This window comes from Phaseolus vulgaris, chromosome 2 (assembly GCF_000499845.2).
Source record: "Phaseolus vulgaris cultivar G19833 chromosome 2, P. vulgaris v2.0, whole genome shotgun sequence".
NCBI classification, from domain to species: domain Eukaryota; kingdom Viridiplantae; phylum Streptophyta; class Magnoliopsida; order Fabales; family Fabaceae; genus Phaseolus; species Phaseolus vulgaris.
In genome coordinates this window covers 33775345-33793174 of record NC_023758.2, presented here as the reverse complement: position 1 = coordinate 33793174, position 17830 = coordinate 33775345, and the positions used below count along the sequence as shown (strand labels likewise).

The 17830-nt window shown below is 35.0% G+C and overlaps 1 protein-coding gene across 2 annotated transcripts; it reads left to right on the top strand.

Moving 5' to 3' along the window:
- Positions 1-1844: 1844 nt before the first annotated feature.
- On the top strand, positions 1845-17506 carry LOC137811596 (uncharacterized). Of its 2 annotated transcripts, none has more exons than XM_068613392.1 (8): positions 1845-2137; positions 6392-6626; positions 8397-8520; positions 9870-10216; positions 10309-12070; positions 12289-12539; positions 16768-16873; positions 17118-17506. In XM_068613392.1, the coding sequence occupies exons 1-7, from the start codon at positions 2076-2078 to the stop codon at positions 16837-16839; spliced, it is 2853 nt and encodes a 950-aa protein (XP_068469493.1). In that variant the 5' UTR covers positions 1845-2075; the 3' UTR covers positions 16840-16873; positions 17118-17506. The 2 variants fall into 2 exon arrangements, with proteins under 2 accessions (XP_068469493.1, XP_068469492.1); XM_068613391.1 differs by having other exon boundaries at positions 1848-2137; positions 16765-16873.
- Positions 17507-17830: the final 324 nt, after the last annotated feature.

Below are 17830 nucleotides of genomic sequence, written 5' to 3'. Positions count from 1 at the left end.
TTCAGATTGAATAATTCATAATATTGTATTTTATATTGTGAAATTTAAAATAAATATTTTTAAAATTTTAAAAAATATGAAGGTGCAAGAAGCAATTACCCATAAACAAAATCAAGAAATGGGCTAAGAACACTATTTGGACCAGTTTTTAAGTAATGACAATTACTTCCTGCACCTAATCAAACTTTGTAAAATCTCATTATGTCCTTGTCTTTTTTATTTTGAAAAACTGTGTAGGGTGCATAGAAACTTGTTTTTTTTCTCTTTGGTGGTGGTTTGAGCTACAGAGCAGGTAGTTTTAATGTGGTGGTGGACGGGCCGTTTGCACTGTAAGGTCCGTCGGTTGACATTATTGTGAGGTAAAAAGACATTTAAGCTGGTTTTTCGTATTTTGTTCGTGCTGAGGTGGTCACGGATACCGATATCCAGAAGCTTGATTTTAACCTTACGGACCTTACGGATGCAAGCGTCCGGAAGTCATTGTTAAACACTCCGGATATAAACATCTGTAAGCAATTAACATTTGCAGTTGAAGCTTCTGGATACCTATGTCCATATTAGAGAAATGTGTTACAGATATCATTATCTGAAATTGAGTTTTGGATTCCGGATGTACATATTTGGAATTGGGTTTTGAATTCCAGATGTACATATCCATAATAGTTAATTGTGTTCCGGATGTGAGCATGCGGAAGTATATTTTTTGACTTATGGATTTCTATATCCGGAAGCCAAGTGATATTTTTTTTTCATCATTCTTAATGGATACAGCTGCCTCAGAGAAGAAATGCAAACAGAAGAATGGCAAGACAACAACGAAGGTGGTGGTGGTGGCTGCTGCGTGAAAAAAAAAGGGGTGTTGTGATTGAGTGCAAATTTCTCCCTTAACCTAATTTCAATTTCATTAAGGACATTTTCATATTTTTGCAAATTTCATTAAGAACATTTTGATATTTTCACAAACATAATTGGGCACTTGATTGGGTGCAGGGAGAATTAGCCTTAAATAGTAGATTAATATTTTTATTTGTATCTATTTAATCCTTTAAATATAAACTTTGTAGCAACTATTAATGAAATTAGAAATAGAAAGTAAAAATAAAAATAAATCAAATTTAGATCTGGTTTAGGTTAATAAGCTGGAAGTTAATATAGATTTAAGTAATTTTCATATTGTTAACTCGTTTTTAGAATGAAACATCTAACATAAATCACAATCACTTAAAAATAAATTTTAATTAAAATCAATTTAAGTCAATTTTTTTTTTTGCAAACCCCCATTCAAATTTTTTAATATCAAAATATTTAAGAAAGACATAAAAGGAAAAATCATAAAAAAGAGATTCTCGATAGATCTAAAAATAGATACAATACAAAAATAATAATATTTTGTAAGATGACCAAAGTTGGTACTAAAACACTAGCCAAATAACTTTAGTTAAAGGGTAAACATAAAAAAAAAACAAATTGAAGAAAATATTGGATGAAGCTTAAAGATTTCATTGTTCAAGTTCCAAGTATATGATGAAACTCCAAAGGAGAGTGATATGATATGTCCACAATCGCTCTTTTATTACACTAACATAATTGCACATGTGGATTTTATTATTATTATTATTTTTAGGAATTATTTTCTCATGTTTTATAATAAAATACTAATATCGTACGTGATTATTTTCAACAATTTCTACTAAATAATTAATAAAATAAAAAATGCTTAAGGGGTCAGATATATAAAAAAAAAACTATCTTACAATCATGAAAAAATTAATATGAGTTGGAGATGATTTAGTCTTTTAAGTTTTTGAAATTCAAATATAAGGATTAAAAGTTCTGTAAAAAATATTAGAAGAAATTAAAAGTTTCAAGAGTCAAATTATCATTTTCCAAATAGTTATTGCAGGCGCAGCCAGAAGCACGATTGGCGTGGGCATAGCAAATATTGGTATTCGCAGTGGTTTCCACGCGCTGACACTTACTTACATGAGCAAAGCTGCAAATGCTACTCTTTCAGTTGTGAATTTCATTTGCTTGGAATTTGAGAAAGTAGCGAGGTGGAAAGAGTGAGTGAGGGGATGAGAGAAGAGGTTATCAGCTCCGGCGGCACCGTTGATCCAACACCTGCTGCCACTGCCAGGTACTCCTTTCTTCTCTCTCTCACTTCCTCGCAAGTCTTGTTTTCTTCCTAAATTAGGGTTTCGCTTTCCGTGGGCTTTGTAAACGTTGCTTCAATTTGCTCGGTTTCTCCGTCTTCATGCGATTTGAACTTCAATTGGACACTAGAACACAATAATATTGTTGTCGCTGCTCCCGCAGCTCCAGAATTGGATCTTATTAAGGAAAAAAACGCGGTTTCGTGTTGTTCTTGTTGCGAATTGTGTATTTTGGAAATGTTGTGCTTATGCGGTTATACCCTTACTTACTATGTAGTTTCTTGCTCGAGTTTTTTTTTTCTTCCTTCACGTCATTCGTGTCATTACGAAGGAGATAAAGGACTAATTGTAGAGTAGATATAGATAAAGTGCGTAAGCACTAACTGGAGTGGCCTCACTGTCTTAGTTTCGTTGTAATAAAGTTTGCGTTTTCTACAGCATTCCGGTAAGTTGAAAATGTTTAAACGCAGGTGGGTTTAGGTGATTTTACTTGCTTGTTGCGTATGACAAGGCAGAACACTTTGCCTGTGTTTGACTTTCATAATGTTTGAGTCAAGGGTCTTTACAGGAGCTACTTCTTTATTTTTTGTGTTGATTTAAAGGGAAATCGAGTGAATGAAATAAGAGGGAGAGAAATAGGAAGGATATAAATAAAAGAGCAATAGGGTTGAAAAGATATGTTTGGATGGATAGAAATGAGAATGAAAAAAGTTCCACATGTTTGGATGAGTAGAGAAGAAAGAGTGGAAATAAATAAACTGTATGAAAAATGTTAAATTAAATAAAGTAATAATTTTTCTCAATTATTTCCCATTACCATATAAGCAAAAAAATTTAGAAAAGACAGATCTGCACCCACCATTTCTTGCCTTTTCTTTTTCAGGTGGACTAGTTTTTAACTGGTCCTAATTTATTATTTTTATCATGTGTCTCTATTTCCCCCTAAATGAATAACAAGTCAGTGACATGGCAAATTTTTAGGTGGAAATGACTCCATCAAGGTTTCAGCACCTTGATACCATTAGGAATAAGCCAATCAGGTCTTAATTATCTCAGGCTTCCTTCATTTGGAATGGTAGAGAAGCATTCACCTTAGCCATAGTTTGGCTAACTATATTTGGCCATCACCATCTTCTTATTTGTTCTCCGTTGGCTTCAACATGATTCTTTCCATTTTAAGCTTGCAAGCACAACCTCCACCACCATCTAAAATCATGTGTTTTTGAGATAGTACAAATGCTTTATTTATATCGAGAAAATAGAATCAACACAATAAATAGAGGAGATCTGCTATCCTTTAATAATAAATATATGATTCAGGAATAAATAAATATATTCCTAATAATTCACATATAATCTAAATAGTCCTAATTATACAATAAATAGAGGATATTCGATATATTCCATGTCTTAATCCTACTGAAGTGGAAACCCTTGGGTTCCAATGTGTGTTTCTAAAGCTCAAGTTTAGAATTAATCTCCTTCATATGTGTTGAAATGTAATGTTATTTTTATTATTTTTTCCTTTGTGTGTACCTAGCCTTAGGGTTATGGTTTTAGACAAGTGCCTTGCCTCTTCCTTGTATCCTATATATACAACAATATCTTTCAGTCATCTTATTTTTTCAAGTTAGTATTGGAGCGGGTATGATCTCGCTTTGTCTTCTTCATTGTTTTGGACACCATCTGTTGTCATCGTCGTTGTCCACTACTATCCGAACCGTTCAGTAAAAAAGCTGGGGTTAGGTGCATGCTCTCTAATGTTGAATACTAATGTTCTTGTTCATCATTTGGGAGATGCAATCCCTCACTGCTTGTCCTTCATTAAACATTCATCATCTATTCAATAAGTCCTTCCTATACCATCTTGTGATCCATTAATTATTCCTTCTTCCTCTCAAACTCCAGCTCAAAGTGTAGATGACGTTGTTCACCTCACCTCTTCTCACATACCACTGTCAGACACAAATCACTCCTTCATCCTTACCTGAAGGTACCCGTGACTCATATCCTCCACCACTAGATTCCCATACCATGGATCCTTCATCTTCATCACCTTCTCCTGACTCTAATCATACTTGACCTATTGCTCTTAGAAGAAGTATTTGATCTACTCGTAATCCATATCTTGATAATAATTTTTTTAAGTTATCATCATTTGTCTCCTTCATATTTCTCTTTTGTTTTCTTCTTGTCCACCATTACTGTTCCTAACAATGTTCATGAGGCACTTGGTCACCCTAAATGTCAACAAACCATGATTGATGATTTGCATGCATTTGAACATAGTGGTACTTGGGAGCTTGTAACTCTTCTCCCTGATAAGAAGCTTGTGGGTTGTAGATGAGTTTATACTGTTAAGGTAGGTCTTATTGGTGAAGTAGATCATCTCAAAGCTCGTCTAGTAACTAAGGGATACACTCAAATTTGTGGTCTCAACTATTGTGATACTTCTTCTCCCGTGACTAAGATCAACACTGTTTGTGTTTTTCTTACTATGGTTGCCATTCTCCATTGCCCTCTCACTAGCTTGGCAATAAAAATGTCTTTCTTCATGGTGATTTGGAGGAAGGGATTTACATGGAGCCACCTCTTGTATTTGTTTCTCAGGGGGAGTTTGGTTTAGTTTGTAAATTACAACAGTCTCTCTATGGCTTGAAGCAATCACCTTGAGCCTAGTTTGGTAAATTTAGTCATATTGTGCAGATATTTGGATTAAAATGGAGTGAGGCAGATCATTTAGTGTTTTATTGCCACACTTCTTCTCGGAATTGTGTTTATCTTACGGTGTATGTTGATGATATTGTTATTATAGGAAATGATATGACTAGAATTGCTCAATTAAAAAAGCATTTGTTCAGGAACTTTCAAACCAAAGATCTAGGCTATCTAAAATATGTTTTTGGTATCGAAGTGACACAATAAAAAAGGTATCATCATTTCACAAAGATAATATGTTCTTGATATTTTGAAGGAGACATGCCTAAAAATTGGCAAGCTCATTGATAGTCCTATGGACTCAAATCAGAAGTTGAGGAGAGACCAAGGTGAACTTTTCTCATGCCCAAAGAGATATAGAAGTCTGGTTTGGAAACTCATTTATCTTACTATAACAAGACCTGGTCTTTCTAATCCAGTGGGAGTTGTGAGTCAATTTCGGAAAACCCCTGCATTGATCACTGGAATGCTGTGATTTACATTCTCAGACATGTAAAAGGGAACTCGGGACAAGAATTGTTGTATGAGAACAAGGGAAATACTGAAGTCTTAGAGTATTGTGATGCAAATTGGGTTGGTTTTCTTGTTGGCATGAGATCTACCACAAGATACTGTATATTCCTTGGAGGGAGCCTTCTATCTTCGAAAAGTAAGAAAGAAAGAGTTGTTGCTCGATCTAGTGCAGAAGCTGAATATTGATTTATGGCCCTAGCTACATGTGAACTTGTGTGGATTAAACTACTCCTTCAAGAGTTGAGATTTTGTGAAAATGAGTTGCTGAAGTTGTATTGTGACAACCACACAACTCTTCATATTGCTTCCAATCTAGTGTTTCATGAGAGGACTAAACATAGAGATTGATTGTCATTTTGTTAGGGAGCAGTTGCTATCCAAGGATCTTATTACTAAGTTTGTCAGCTCTAGTGAACAACAAACATACATTCTAACTAAATCTCTAAGAGGACCTATGATTCAATTTACATGTTCCAAGCTTGGTGCATATGATCTATATGCTCTAGCTTGAGAGAGAGTGTTGAAATGTAATGTTATTTTTATTATTTTCCTTTGTGTGTACCTAGCTTTAGGGTTAGGGTTTTGGGCAAGTGCTTTGCCTCTTTGTATCCTATATCAATAAAAGTCCAATTCAATTTACATGTTCCAAGCTTGGTGCATATGATCTATATGCTCCAGCTCGAGGGAGAGTGTTGAAATGTAATGTTATTTTTATTATTTTCCTTTGTGTGAACCTAGCTTTAGGGTTAGGGTTTTAGGCAAGTGCTTTGCCTCTTTGTATCCTATATATACATCAATAAAAGTCCAACAATGTAGGTTGAAAACATTGTCTTTCACTCATCTTATTTGTGCAAGTATATGCAAAGCGGATAGTTCCGTAATTTTTTATGGATATGAACTTAATGCACATATGATGCTTGGCGGTGGTTTGTAAACACTAATCAATTGTATTGTCTACTATTTTGTTTGTTTGACCTACTAAATTGACAATTTTCATAATTTATCAGTTCTGCTGGGGCATCATCCCCAGCTGTTCCAACGAATGTTGGCAGTATAGATGGGTCAAGTCATGGACAAGTCTCTAAAGCAGCTTCTATCTCATGTGTTGGTTCACAACCCCCATGGACTTCCTTGAGCACAAGTACTGGTGGGTCTTCCAGATCTTGTAGACCTTGGGAAAGGGGAGACTTATTAAGACGTTTGGCTACATTTAATCCTTTAAATTGGCTTGGAAAGCCTCAGGTTTGAACTGACCACGGTTTTCTATAAATGTATTACAGATTCATTTATGCTTCAATATATACTTGTACATTTTAAGCTATCCCTTCCTTGTGGGTAGTTTGTTACAGATTCACTTATGCTTCAATATTTGTTGGCCTAGAGAATAAAGAGTTGTATGTCTGAAGTCAACAAAGCATATTGATTGATTACCCCGAGATAGTTTCTGTTTATGCTTGCTTATATAGATTATGATAGGAACTTATACTGTTATACAATGTAAAAAAAAGGGTATTATGCAAACAGAGCTACATATAATTCTTTCTGGTTCCTTTTTATTCATTTATTGTTAGTAGTACATATAATTCTCAAATCTGAAATCAGTTATTGTTAGTAGTACAAGAACATGTCTGTTACATGTGCTAATTGCTTGAAAACTGCAAACTCCTCTTTAGTTTGAGGAACTTACAAATAATTTTGGTTTCAGCTTTTGAATTTGTGACAGCTGTTGGCCACTCTTTCTACAGTAGTGTTAAATGTCTCAAATAATTTGTTGATTGTTAATAAACTAGAATTTATGCAAATTTGCTTTTGCAATCCCTAATGTGACAAAATATTGAATTCTACCTGTAACCGTTCATGGATGGTAATTTTGACATTTCTGGTTACCTATTCACAACACAACTAACTTCTTAAATTGCAATTTCGTAATTAATTTACTTCATATTATCCTTAAAGAATTTATACTAATAAAGAAAAATTACCAAATTGGGTGCAATTATAAATAATGTAGATTGTTAGGCAATTTTGGGAATTCCAATAGTGTCATTGTGATGCATTTATATCACACTCTTAGAAGTGGGCTTTAAGCCTAGTTCAACTTCACAAAACCAGTTTGTAACGTGAGATTTGTATCTACTTATATACTATAATTTGACCATATTTTTGGTTGAAGTGGGATCTTTAACACCCCCCTCACGATGAGGAGTGGACATTTTGAGCATGAGATTAAATATTTATAGGTGGTTTGATAGCGGTTTAATAGCAGGTGACACAATAAGCTCAACAAACATTGCTAAAGTAGGCTTTGATACCATCTTAGAAAGTAGACTTTAAGCTTAACTCAACCTCACAAAACAAGCTTGTAAGGTAGTTTCCACCCACTTGTATACAAAATTTGACCTCATCTTTGGTTGATGTGAGATCTCCAACACTCATTGTGTAGCTGTTTCAGGTTTTTTCACATTAACTGTGCTCACTTTCACTGTCACAACATATATGGTCCAAATCTAGTAATTTCTATTTTGAAATGAAATAAGTATCATTTCTTCAGAAGGCTATTATGTTTGATTATGCATAATGTAACTTTTGCTAGTCCCTCAAAAATTATTTTTCAAACACTGATTTCCTTTGGCTTGGGAAATGGCATTATGGCACATGAATAAAACTGTCAGCTCTTGGGAGGACACATTTGAGGGAAATGTTTCTTTCATGGAGTTTGTTTTCCCCCATATTTATTAGGGTTTCTATCATCTTGGGAAACCCAAATATATTGTCTTGGTGCTTTCTGAATGCATACTAATACGCACTGGGAACCCCAAGGCTGGGTAGCATTGATTAAATTTGAATTTTATTTGATAAAAAATCAGTGAATGTTATAGATAGTTGCACGAAGTAGTTGTTTAAGGATTTTTTAATCTGTGAGGGATAAGCTTTATCTATTGAGCATGTATAGACAATGTTATACTTTATTCTCCAAATCTTCTTCATGTCCTCTTTAATTTCCTCCTCCAGATCATCAGTTCATTGGCTTGTGCTCAGAAAGGCTGGATAAATAATGGTGTAGACAAAATTGCTTGCGAGTCATGTGCTGCTTGCCTGTGTTTTACAGCATTATCATCTTGGACTTCAGCTGAAGGTTGGTGATTGGAAATTTGCAATCTTTGTACTTTTTTTGGCTACTTCATTCTGTTTCCAAACTCTGTTTTCTCTAAAATATGTCATGTTAATAACTATATAGAAATTATAAAAACTGCTTATGCTTTTATGTGGACTATGGATGTTAAAAGTCTAATCTGGTGGAACCCTAGGTACAGGTCCGATGTAGAAGTAGGATGAAAATCAGATCTGTTACTTTACTTTCAGAGAACGGTCGTCTATTGTTAACAAGCAATCCCCAAAGATAAATATTGTTCTTCCTCACTTAGTTCTTAAATGGAACATTAAAAGCAATGATGCTGAACATTTAATGTTTTATATGTCCAAAAAATGAATGTAGCTAAGTGCTGTTTAATTTGTTGTCGATGAAATGAGATTCAAGATTAAATGCATAGTTTGTCAATCCTTCTGAAATATATAATGGGGACAGGATTATTTTCTTTTTTCTCTATTTCCTTGGGTCTTCAGCTCGTGTTTGTTACAGGGATGGGTGCTATTCTTGAAATACAGAGACCAGGCTTGGTTTTCTGTCTTAAGTGATTGCCTCCTTGTTCTTTGTACCTGTCTAGTTTTTGTTTTAGAGAATTTTTTTTTTATTTTCCTCCCAGACCCAGTTCTATTCTTAACTTCTATTTGTCCTCTAATACAATTTTTGTGTGTTAAAAGGAGTATATAAAATTTGTTCATTAAGATAAATCAATGTGATGAATGTCCCATAAGGCTTTTGAAGTTGGCTGAGAAATAGTGACTATATACAAGTAAGCATGTAAGTATACTAGCTTGCATTACTTTGTTTCAAGGTTTTTATAGGCTATGGCATTTATAGCAAGACTTTATAATACTTCAAAATAAAGGGACAAAATGTAAGCTGTGCATATAAGATAAGTTATTAATATTTATATCTAAGCGATCCTTTATCAGTTTAAATCATTTGAGATCTTCTTTTACATTATTTTCTCAAAACAGTTAGGCAAATATAGCATCAGTTTGTTTAAATTTAAAATGTTCTTTGAAATAAGCAATTTAAAGAAAGTCACTGATGTAAGAATTAGATAGGATTTGATTATTAAATAAAAATAAGTTGAAAGGTGTTTATTTTTAAAAGAAGCACATTAGACAAACACAAAAAGAAAATGAACAAATCTTCTTGTTTTATAAAATAACCACTTTTTTTCTTAGAAAATAATCACAAACAAGCTCTCCTATTATCTTATTTTAATCTAGTTTTAAGCAAACTGTCTCTGGTAACAGGTTAAAAGGATTTGTCTGCTGTTGGTGATTTATTCGTCAGTGTTCTTAACTTTTTTTTCTTATTGTTCATGGCCAAAGCTCAAAATGCCTGCGAATCCTTTGCCAGGCAGCTGGATTCGGGTCATAAGGTAAATTGCCCTTGGAAGGGAAACAGTTGTCCAGAAAGCTTAGTGCAGTTCCCTCCAACTCCTCCATCTGCTTTAATTGGGGGCTACAAGGATAGATGTGATGGACTCATACAATTTCACCGTCTCCCTGTGGTAGCCATCTCTGCAATTGAGTTGATGTCTGCTTCTCATGGCCCACAGATTGAACGCTTTCTATTGCAGTCTCAGAATTTTACGTCAGGAGAAGCAGACATCAAACCAGAAATTATATATGAGCTTGACAACTCTCAAGATGAGACATACTGTTTGTATACTCGTGTAAGCTTTTTATATATTTTTTGTCTTTTTGATACTTTTGTTGCTACTCTGTCACATGCTTATTTCCTAATAACTTGTCATGCTTTTGGCAGGCACAAAAACTTATAAGCCTTTGTGGTTGGGAACCAAGGTGGCTTTTAAATGTCCAAGATTGTGAAGAACACTCTGCTCAATCTGAAAGAAATGGATATTCTATCGGCCCTAGCAAGACTAAAATTCATCTTACTCAAGATCCTGGGTCAAAGGCAGTTTCTGCTTCTACTAAATTGGATGCTAGAAAGGGAAAGGCATCTGTTAAAGAGACTAGACTTGACTCCAAGATACCTTGGCTTGATTGTAGCTTATGTGGTGCTGCAGTCAGAATTTCAGATTTTTTATCAGTTCCTTGTGCTACTCGTTTTGTACCTAACAGTATAGATATTCTTGATACTAGTAAAAAAATAGGAGGATTGATTCGAGGAGCTAGTGCAGCAAGTGGAATCAGTGGTTGGATTGCAGGTGATGATACAGAGAAAGATCAGACTGATAACCGTGATGAAGTTGCAACAACAAATGAGGGGAAATTGTTGGCAAATGATGATTTGGATTTAAATCTTACCATGGCAGGGGGTTTTCCTTTTACTCCTTTTGGCAGGACAGCAACATCTGAATATACTCATGATGAAGATATGGGAAGGGACTTAATGATCGGGCAACCTTCTAGGAGTGAAATTGGTGATCGTGCGGCTTCATACGAATCACGAGGACCAAGGTCTCGTAAGAGAAATCTTGAAAAAGGTGGAAGCTCAGATGAACAGCCAATTCTTAGGTTGCAGCAGCAGGCTGATAGTGTAGAAGGAACTGTCATCGATCGTGATGGAGATGAAGTTACAGATGGTGGACAATATTCAGCTGGTCCATCGAAACGAGCACGTGATTCTGATATTTTCGACACTTATTGTTCACCTCATCAAAGAGACTCATGTGGTGCAGGTCTGAGTCATTCAAGGGGTTTTGAGGCTCACGTTAAAGGTTGTGATCGTCCCATAGGTATCCAAGCTACTAGGGACTCAACCCGTGCATCATCTGTCATTGCAATGGACACAATATGTCACAGTGTGAATGATAATTCTATGGAAAGTGTTGAAAACTACCCTGGAGATCTTGATGATGTTCATTTCCCCTCCTCTAGCACATATGGCAATGTGGACATGAATGAAACGTCTGAACTGAATAACAGCAATCTAGCTCAGCAAAGCACTTGCTTACAAACTACTACTGAAGTTGTCCCTGGTGAAGTGGGTGTCAGTAGTACAAACTACATAGAAGAACATTTCAATGCAGAAACTGTGACTGCTCAGGCTCGAGATGGAATTAGTTTGGGCATCAGTGGAGGGAGTGTTGGAATGTGTGCTAGTCATGAAGCTGAAATCCACGGGGCTGATATATCTGTGCACAGAGCTGATAGTCTTGTTGGTGAAATGGAACAGAGAGTAGAAGATGCTGAACATCAGGGACAAACAGGTGAATCTGTTCCAGATCCAGGTCTAATGGATGAGATTATCCCTGATGATATGAATAGGGAAGATCCTATTGGTGATAGCCAGGAAATGATGTCTCACTCTGCAGGAAGAACAGATAGTGGGTCAAAAATTGGCTGTTCTACAAAGGCGGAATCTGTTGAAAGTGGTGAAAAGATTAGTCAAAATTGCAATCTTCTGCCTGCTAATAGTGGCCACCCATCTCAATCTTGTAATGCTAATATTTATTCCGGTTGTGAAAATACCAAGGAAGAGATCATGAAGGATGGTAAATCTTCATTTGGCAATAATAGTTCTCTCCCTGAATCCGATTTTGCCATTGCAAATGGGATTGGTAAGCTCTATTTTTATGATCTTTAACTTTTTTAGTTGCTATGCGCCACTTTCCAAGATTGATAATTTTGGACAGTGGACTCTATATACAATCCTGCCCTTGCTGCTTTTCATCAAGCATCAAAATGAAAATGGAATCTAATCATTTATTGTCTTTTTGCTCTTCATTCATTAGTTCATATTTTGGAGCATAGCCACTAATATTATGCAATTCTTTAGGCCCTCCAAAAGGAGAGAGTAATTATGAAGCTGCAGAGTTTGATCCTATTTCCTATCACAATCAATGTTGCCCTTGGGTAAATGGCAATGTGGCTGCAGCTGGCTGTGCTAGTTCTGTTACAAGAACAAGTAGTGATGCAATTGCCCTCTCCGGTTGGCAGTTGACTTTAGATGCTTTGGATACTTTGCAATCACTGGAGCACAATGCAATTCCAGCTGTACCATCTGAGTCTGCTGCGTCCTTGTACAAGGTTTTTCTATCTCACTCCTCATTTGTTTTCTCCATTCTTGCTAGGTTGTAATTTTGTTTAGGTGAGCAATAAATAAGGCTTGAAGCATGACAAGATCAGACTGCCATGAATTTATTTCATTTTACTAGATTCTCCCGTGTAATTTGTATGGACAAGAATTTTGTGGAGTTGTTTGTTTGTTTTTCTTGGACATTAATATTTTTCAAATTTTGAAACTATATTATAACAATTTATTGAAAAATTAGTAGTTAATTTGATTGGTTTAGTGAACGAAATTTTGCAAGCCTCAAACTTCCTTTTTGTTTGTTTGGTGGTGGAAAATGCTGACAAAAGACAAAAATTTTGCACATTAAAAAATTAAGTAGGACATATATTGTAGAAATAAATGATAGATAATCATATGGAATCCATGTGCCACAAGCACAACAAAGGAACATATTATATATAGAATGTATATTGCATTACATAGAGATGGGTCTAGACCCTTTGATGCGATCCTCAAAATAAAAATAAATGTGAATTTTTTCTTTGTTTTTAGCATAACAAGAATAAACTATATATCCCTAATATTAGTATATTCTATGTTTTGTTTAGACATAAGGCTAGGATGTTTGTTTAATCCTTTCCCACCATACTCTCTATATGAGGATAGCTCATGTACTTATTTTGATAACTTTGATTGAATAAAAATGTGATTTCTTATTTTGAGTGTCATATCAAATGGCTACTCCCTCCTTTGTTTATCTAAGAGTGACACACGCTTCTTAGATGATTTCTTGTGTCATGCATTGGTGGTTAATCAAAGTTTTGAAGAGAGAAAACAATAGTTGGAAAGCGAAGAAACAATATTATAATCTGTCGAGTTTTATAGCGATCAATATTACCATCAGGTTCTATTTTAGGAGTATACAACCATCGACACTCGATAATTGATTTGCGAGTTGGAAGAGGGACCAACTTTCAAGTACCACTACTTTGAAGAGCCCACATCTCATCAATCATCTTGTTGTTGCCACTCTTAGTGTGATCAAGCTTCACTTGGAGACTTAGGAATAAGAATTGAAGATAACAAGGACAAACAAACATATGTTATGGAGGAAATACAATGACGCTATTGGGGAGAAGGGTTACAAGTAGAACATGTAGCTTTTCGAATACCTAATAGGCTAATCATTTTTAGATGAGATCGGATTCGGTATGGGAGATGGTGTCAGTGAAGGAGTAGGCATGGCCTCCATTATATCATCATCTATCGAAGATGAATCTCATACTGAAATATCAATAAGTCACAAACAACGTTCATATACCTGAAGTGATGCAGAAGAAGCATCCTGAATTATTGCAAAGTCATTTGGTGGTGAAGGAAGATATCCCATGAAGACACATTTGAATGATTGAGTAGAAAGTTTATCTAAGGTGAGGTTACGTACAGAACATGCGGAACCAAAAACACGTGGAGGAAGATTTATAGAGGGGAATGAAGAAAAGGACAGGGTGCGGTAATCATTTAGGGCAAGTGATGACATTTGATTAATTAAATACATATTTAAAAACAACATCCTGCCAAAATTGGTGAGGAAGATTACTTTGAAGTAGTGTTCGAGTAGTTTCAAGAAGATGTTTGTTTTTACATTCAACTACCCCATTTTGTTGCGGAGTATGCAAATATGAAGTTTGATGAAGGATACCATTGAATGTCATGAAGTGTTGAAATTGGTTAGACAGATACTCATGAGCATTGGCACTTTGAAGAGCACATATGAATATACCAAATTGTGTTTTGGTTATTTAAAAATGTTTAAAATATATAAAACACTTATGATTGATTCTTTATCAACCAAATTCAAGTACATATCGAATAAGCATCAATAAAGATAAGAAAATATGTAAAACCAAAACGGGTAATAGTACAATAAAGTGAACTAAAGAAAAAAAGAGACAATGCTCGTTTATTAAGACTATGAAGACAAGACTGACAAACATGCTTCTTAATTAACATGACTCTCAATTTAAAGTAGACATTTTAAGCTTGACATAATCTTTTGCAATTTTGTTAATCGAGGATGTCCTAATTGTGCATGAATCATTATTGAATAGACTTAATGCACATACTAATGATGACAGATAGAGATAGTAAAGGCCATGTGACTCACAATGCCAATATCCAATCTTGGAAGGTAACAATTTTTCAATGATGAGGATAATATGACGGGATTGGGTAGTATACACAGTTAATTAAAAGTGCAATGAGGGACATAAAGAATAGAGTCAACAATAAGGAATGAGACGGATTGGGTAGTACCAATGTTGCAAGCTTTTGTTTGTGATCCATTAGCAGTAATTATGAAAGGAAAATTGACAACTTTATTAAAGGAGGAGAAAAGAGAATGATTACCAGTTGTGCCAGAGCTAGTAACCCAGGGACCAAGAGAAGGAGATTGAGAGAGACAAGTAGATGAATCACTAGTGTATGCCATTGAAGCAATGCTGCTAGTGGATTGGTGTGTCACACACCATTAGATAAAGTTTTAAAATTTTGCTAGAGATGGATTAACCGATAATCTAGGAACAACAGGTAACTCAGTAGTGGATGCTTGGGCAATATTGTGTGGACAAGGGAGTTTCCTGTCCACCCTCAAACAACTTATGAAGTAACTGTTTGCAGAATGATTTTTAGAATTACCTGAACAAGAGAGTCTAAAATTACACCCTATGATGCAATTGCAGTGTTTTCACACCTATCGACGAAGTATGTGTCTTTGTGTTTATTTTTTGAGGAATACAAAGGAGCACAAATGATGGGAAAGTTATAGTAAGATTTATTGGTGATCCCAAAATCTAATCACAGGTAAGGGCATACTCTTGTGGCAACCATATAAACCCAAGGTCATAAAGATCGTACTGTAGTTCCCAAGTCCTTTTTCACATTTGCAAATGGTAGAAGGATCTCATTAAAATAATGTAAGGCAACATGAAGCCACTCAAGATAAGCATACATAGGACCCTCAAAACATTGTGGACCAAGAAGTACTGAGAGATCTTGACACGTGCTGTATAGACGCTGTGTATCATTGGTATAAAGGGCTCGAGCCTCACTCCAAAGTAATGCACACATTTCATGGAGGCAAAAAATAGGTCTTAGTGAGGTGTAATAACACTATTGAGTTGAACGTGAATCTTTATCCATTGTTCACGATGTTGTGTAGGAACGAATTTAATAATGGTAGTGAGATGGGATTTGTAGCTTGACCCACTTAACCATAACTCAATTTCAGAAGCTGAAGTGGAATAGTTAGACTTGTCCATCTTCTCAATACTAATTATGGTAAGAAAAGACAAGAGAATCTTTTCTGGAGGTTGGTGTGGTGTTGGAAGACATTTGTTTTGGAAAGCTAAAGAAAAAAAAAAACCCTAATGAGAGAGCACTGAAATATTGAAAGCGAACCTAGGAGGGAGGTTTGCAACAAAAAATGAAAATCCTCTGGAAACCGTGGGTCTATTGAGCTAACACGGTTCTAAGAAAGGCCCTGATACCATGTTAAATTCTAGGGAAGAGAAATATTGAGCTGAAATTGTGTTTCTGAGACAACACAAGTGCTTTATATATATTGAGAAAAATGAATCAATACAATAAATATAGAAGATTTGACATCTAATAATAAAGATATGATATGAGAATAAATACAAATGTTCTTAATAATACATATATAATTTAGATATTCCTTACATAGGATCATTGTTATATTGAGTTTAGTAGTCTTGTTATATTGAGAAGTTTGCAAGTCTTGATAAGCTGAGAATGATTGTGTGCTGATCCAGAAGTCTACATGTAATTTTGTAATTACATGTTTCTATTAGTTTAGTAATCTAGAGGTCCCTGTTTGCTCCTTTGGATAAGTTTTGCTGCTTCCTCCAATATTTTCCTTTTAAAGACATTGTGGACAATACGTTTGAAAAATGTCTTTTGGACTGGCATAGGATACTGTAGACCTGTCCTATCCTTTGATTAATGTTTACTTTTCAACATCTAGAAATTTAACGGTGTTCTTTGGACAAATTATTGTTTGACATAGAAGATACAATGAAATTGAACGTATTTCCTTATAATAAACTTCTTCATCTGTTGTTTGTTTTTTATAATTAAATTAAAATATTAATGTTTATACTCTATATACCTTACGTTGAATTAATTGTCTTAATGTTCTCTGGCTTGAATCTCTTTCAGCAGAATGACCAGCAAGCACCTGGTAAAAAACTCTTTCGCAACGACTCTCTGAGCAGAAGCCATGGTCAACTCTGAGATTTTAATGGGTGTTTCCATTTCCTGTAAGAGGGTATGTCATAGGCTTATAGCTTGAAAATTTGATAGACAAAGTATTGTTACTTTACGTCATGGATTTGACTCCTCTTAAAGGAATAAGCATGTGAAATGAGAAAGTAAGGATTATCCACTCTTCAAATTGAAGTTAAAGTATCTCCAACTTTACGTACCTTAAATTAATTAAATGGCTATTTTTTTCAGCTCAAACTTGTTCTTTTCCCTGCTATCTCTAACTCTTGTTGTCCTAACTTTTGCAGGCTTCTAGAAGCGTATTCGACTAATCTATTCGAGGTATTCTTGCATTCACTTGCTAGAGCTCAGTGAGTTTGTAGTAGACATGTTACTTTCTCCCACCTATGCCATAATGGGTACAGGTTGTTCATCAGAACGGGGATCTTGCCTCAATCTATGTTACTAGTCAATTACCTCGTAGAGTGGAAAGTTTCTATCAAACAACTGTTTACCTCAGAACTGAAGTTTCAGCAATTAAATTGTAAATACTAGAGAGTTCTTTAATGATGGAATTTGGTTTAGGCCTTTGGCCCTATTGTAATGTGTCAATTAGTGTTTTCTTTTAAATTTTCCCGTTTGTTTAAATTTCAAAATTTTAACTATTGAATAAATGTGAATTCGGTCATTTTCAGTACTGAGGTGATAACAATTCAAATTAGCCACGTTGGCATGATGTTTCGATAATACAGGGTAGCAAAGCAGCACAGTCCAGCAAATTTAAGTTTGTCTTAAGGGAGTAGACACTTATTTTTTCTCATTATTATCATTTTAAAGTTCTTACTGATTTAAGCGTGAAAAAATCTTTTGTAAGTAAACTTTCCATTTAGTACTTAAACTAGACAGTCAGAGCTTAACTTCAAGGAGTCCACTAACTCACAAATGGGACTATGCTCTTTTCGCAAATTGTCCAATGCCGCTCTCCCTTATGATAAAGTTATAATCATGTAATTGAACTGAA